Source organism: Pteropus vampyrus, unplaced genomic scaffold (assembly GCF_000151845.1).
Source record: "Pteropus vampyrus isolate Shadow unplaced genomic scaffold, Pvam_2.0 Scaffold324, whole genome shotgun sequence".
In the NCBI taxonomy this organism is placed as follows: Eukaryota; Metazoa; Chordata; class Mammalia; order Chiroptera; family Pteropodidae; genus Pteropus; species Pteropus vampyrus.
In genome coordinates, this window is record NW_011889105.1 from 58,632 (window position 1) to 62,570 (window position 3,939).

Genomic DNA, 3,939 nt, shown 5'->3' on the forward strand with positions numbered 1-3,939 from the left:
ATTTAGATTAGTGCCTACATTGCAAGGATTCACTCTAGGTGAGTGAAATAATGTGGAAACCACCAAGAAGAAAAATGTATCATGATAAATGGGGATTTACTGAACGATGGATGGGAGATGAAAAATAAGTCAAGGGGAATTGACTGTGAATAGTGGTCAGCTTCCTACAAGAGTATATAGATTTGTCACTATTTTCTCCAGCCTTTTCCTGTTCCCCTACACTTATCTTACCAAATAGGCTATCATAAATGGTCTTGGGATTGGCACTAATTAGAGAGGGGTGATGGTAACTCATGACCAGAACTGTCTTCACCAATGTGTAATTAACAATGAAGTTTTAGATTTTCAAAGAATTGAGGAAAATAACATTTGTTCGTACATTTTCAGGAATGTTAGTCAATTGCTCAGTCTTTCAAAACTCATTGAAGTAGGTAGTATATCCTTATTTTAAAAATGAAGATGAGACTCTCTAAGTATGCTTTTCTCTGCCCACAGCAGTTTAAATTATATGCCCAAATTTACACAGAGGACGATATATACAAAATCAGATCTGTCTTTACTCTAAAGCACATATATTGCCTCTCTTGTTGAAAAAATATGTATTAAATGCCCCCTTAAGTATCTTTTATTAGTTATTTACTTTCCCTGTTTCGGAGTCTTTGACTTGGGGTATGTTTACTTATGTGAGCTGGTAGGAGAAGTGACTTCTGCACACACAGAGTAAAGCTGGTGTCCATGGTTCTCATTCACACTGACTGCAGAGAGTCTTTATTCTAATTTGGGGCCACTTACAATGGATTCAGTATGCGTATTTGGTTTATGCCAAGTGAGTTAAAAATGTTATCCTGGAATCTCTGGGTTTCCTTTTCAAAGAAAATTAAACCCCATACAATGTTTTACACCCTTTGCTTTCTTTCAGACAACTGTCAGAGGATGTAGGAATGGATGTCCCCTTTGAGGAGGGAATGCTGAGCCCCAGTGCTGCAGACATGAGGCCTGGTGAGAGGAGCATTTGTTCAGTTCCTTCAGCGGTATTTTATATCCAAACGGTGTCCTTATTCAGTGAGAAATCCATTTCCTGTACATCCAACTTGTGATTTCAGTGATAAAAGTGAAGAGAAGAAAAAAAAAAAATGCGACTAAGGTGTTAAGCTCAATTTGGCTAATTTCAGAGTTGACTTGAATATTGATGTTCACTGGTGTGGGCCACCTTTTAGACCCTGAGCCACGGCTTGATCAGCTAATGTTTTCAGTTCCAGTGACAATTGGCTACTGTGTAACAATACTGAATTCTAACTAATATCTAAGTTCACCCAATTTATACTTAAGTGTGAGAATGTTTAAAATTAGAAATGTGATATTAAAAAGAATCAGTATCCTGACTATTAAAAGAAAAGGGAAAAAACCCTACACCTTAAGGGTTTGCAATCCAAGACACATACCACAGGCAATTTTAAGATTTCTGTTACAATCTGTATGACTCTCACTTTACACTAACGTCACTCCTTTGCACTGTGCCAGCATCAGGATCATACCAAGATCCTGAGCCCTTGCATGGAGTAGGAAGAAGGGGGTCAATTAATTTTTTTTCTGCTCAAGTATTTAAAGTGCATTCTTCAAAATACTAGTCATGTGACATAATTATTTTTAAATGTTCTATAGCCAAGTAAGCATGGTGACCACAGTATGTCTACTCCACTCTTTGAGGTTCACAATGCACTTTGAATAGTAAAGGCACTAAAGCCTATGGTTATCCTGTATGGTAGCAATTAGCCATATGTGACTATTTAAATTAATTAAAATTTAAAATAAATTTGAAAAGTTTAATTCTTTAGTTGCACTAGCTTCATTTCAAGTGATCAACATTTCTATCATTACAAAAAATGATTTGAGGTAAGATTTCTTTGAGAATTCCTATACTATAAAAGTCTACTGTTTTTCAAACTTATTGGTCAATAGAACCTTTTTTCATATAATACATACAAACATTACATGGAAAGCAGTTTGGGTGATGTTCTACACTGAAAAGAAAAATCTTAGTGACAAAGAAACAGTGTCATGTCCCTTGGGAGAAGACCAGAGTTAGAATTCCAGAACTGAGAGTTATACCAGATGGCCTCCAAAATAATTTGTGATGGGGCCTCCTGGAATTTCTACTTTTAGGCTGTTTCTCTACCATTGTTTAGTTGGAATCAACTTGGTTAAAAATGACTTCTCTAGCTCTGCTTCTCTTAAGTGAAAGTCATAGTAGTGGTAGATGTGTATTACAATGACAGGGTAGGAGCTACTTAACATAAAACTGTCACTTACAGTATGAGAACCAATGTCAAGCAATACCAGCATAAGAAATCACAAATACTTGATTGGACAATGTAATCTGGGAGTGTACCTCGATTTTATTAAAACAAACAAAAAAAGAATGTCAGCCAAAGAAAGGTCACTGCACATCATACACAGAGTTGTCAGAAACTGAAGAAAAATATTTGAGGAGCATATGTCAATATAACAGGTAAAATTCTTACCCTCCATTCCACAGAAGTAAAGGCTACAGGAACCATTATAACATGTGTGTAAGCTTAACTAAGTTTTTCTTATGTGATATGCACCATAAAAATTCAATATTATATCAATTTCAAGTCCTCAAAACTGAACAGGGCAGTTCTATAAACTAGTTGTCTGCACATTTAACAATGACTCCCACTTGCAATTTCTATGCAGCCAAGGCCAAAGGAGCTGGGGCAAGCCAATCTGCTGGGCAAGAAGAGGGTCCAAATCCCATCTAAGGGTTTTTTTTTTAGCAGGTCTGCCTTTGCTGAAAGGGCCTTACAAATGTTATTCCACTAGAGCCCATACCCACTCCTGGCAGCCATGTATATGTTCTAATACTTGATTTTGTTATTTTTCATCTTCTTTAGAACCTCCTAATTCTCTGGACCTTAATGGCGCTCACCCTCAGAGAATCAAGCTCACAGCCCCAAATATCAATCTTTCTCTGGACCAAAGTGAAGGGTCTATTCTCTCTGATGATAACCTGGACAGTCCAGATGAAATTGATATCAATGTGGATGAACTCGATACCCCTGATGAAGCAGATTCTTTTGAGTATACTGGGCATGGTAAGTTGCCGAGTTGGCAAAGCCAAAGTTATGTGAAAAGTGAAAGATTATCTAAGTGGCATTAATAACGAACCTCTCATTTTGTTGCTAGTAGTTCTTTTTGTGGTTTCTAGAAGTTTCTGTTTGTATCTCAGCTCATAGGTAGCCATGATTGACAGTTCAGAGCTTAACAGAACAGGTGTGATTCACAGAGATCACACATAGCCATTGCTCTTTATTTAAACCCCTACTCTATAACAGGCCTTGTGCTAGCTGCTGGGGTTGACAGAAAGCTGTTACATGCTGTGTTTAAGAAAGCTGGGACTGGATTTGCAGAGAAAGAAAACTTAATCTGGAAGATTACGTTTGAAGCAGAGAAATTAGAGTTTACCAATTTCTTTGCTCAATTTTCCACTATCTGGAATGTTCTCTCCCCCAGATCCTTACGTGGCTGTTTTCTTTTCTCTATTCAGATCTTATATTAGATGTCATCTCCTCAGCCAGACTTTCCTCGATCTCTATAATCAATTGTCCTCACCTTCCCCACCACCACCACCCAGTCATTTTCTATCCCTATATTCATTTTATGTTCCATGTGTCACTAATTGAATCATATTGTTTAACGTTGTTTTTGTTTGTTTGTTTGTTTTTGCGTGTTTGTCTTTCTCTTCCCACTAGAATGTCTGCTCCATGAGGGCAGGGACTTGATTATGCTTGTTGTTATATTGCTGATAAAGTAGGAGGGAAGGATGGAGTAGGGTATGGTGGGAGAAAAATAAAAAAGGAGAAAATTCAAAGTTGCTAGGTCAAATACTCCCAATATGCATATCAGTCTCATTTTAGT

The 3,939-nt window shown here is 37.2% G+C and overlaps 1 protein-coding gene across 1 annotated transcript in view; it reads left to right on the plus strand.

Annotated features, from left to right (window-relative positions):
- PRUNE2 (prune homolog 2) overlaps positions 1 to 3,939 on the plus strand; it is an 83,725-nt gene that overhangs the window by 45,212 nt on the left and 34,574 nt on the right. Inside the window, exons 4-5 of the mRNA XM_023521953.1 lie at positions 920 to 999; positions 2,916 to 3,116. Coding sequence (XP_023377721.1) covers positions 920 to 999; positions 2,916 to 3,116 — 281 coding nt within the window. The remainder of the gene's footprint in view (positions 1 to 919; positions 1,000 to 2,915; positions 3,117 to 3,939) is intronic.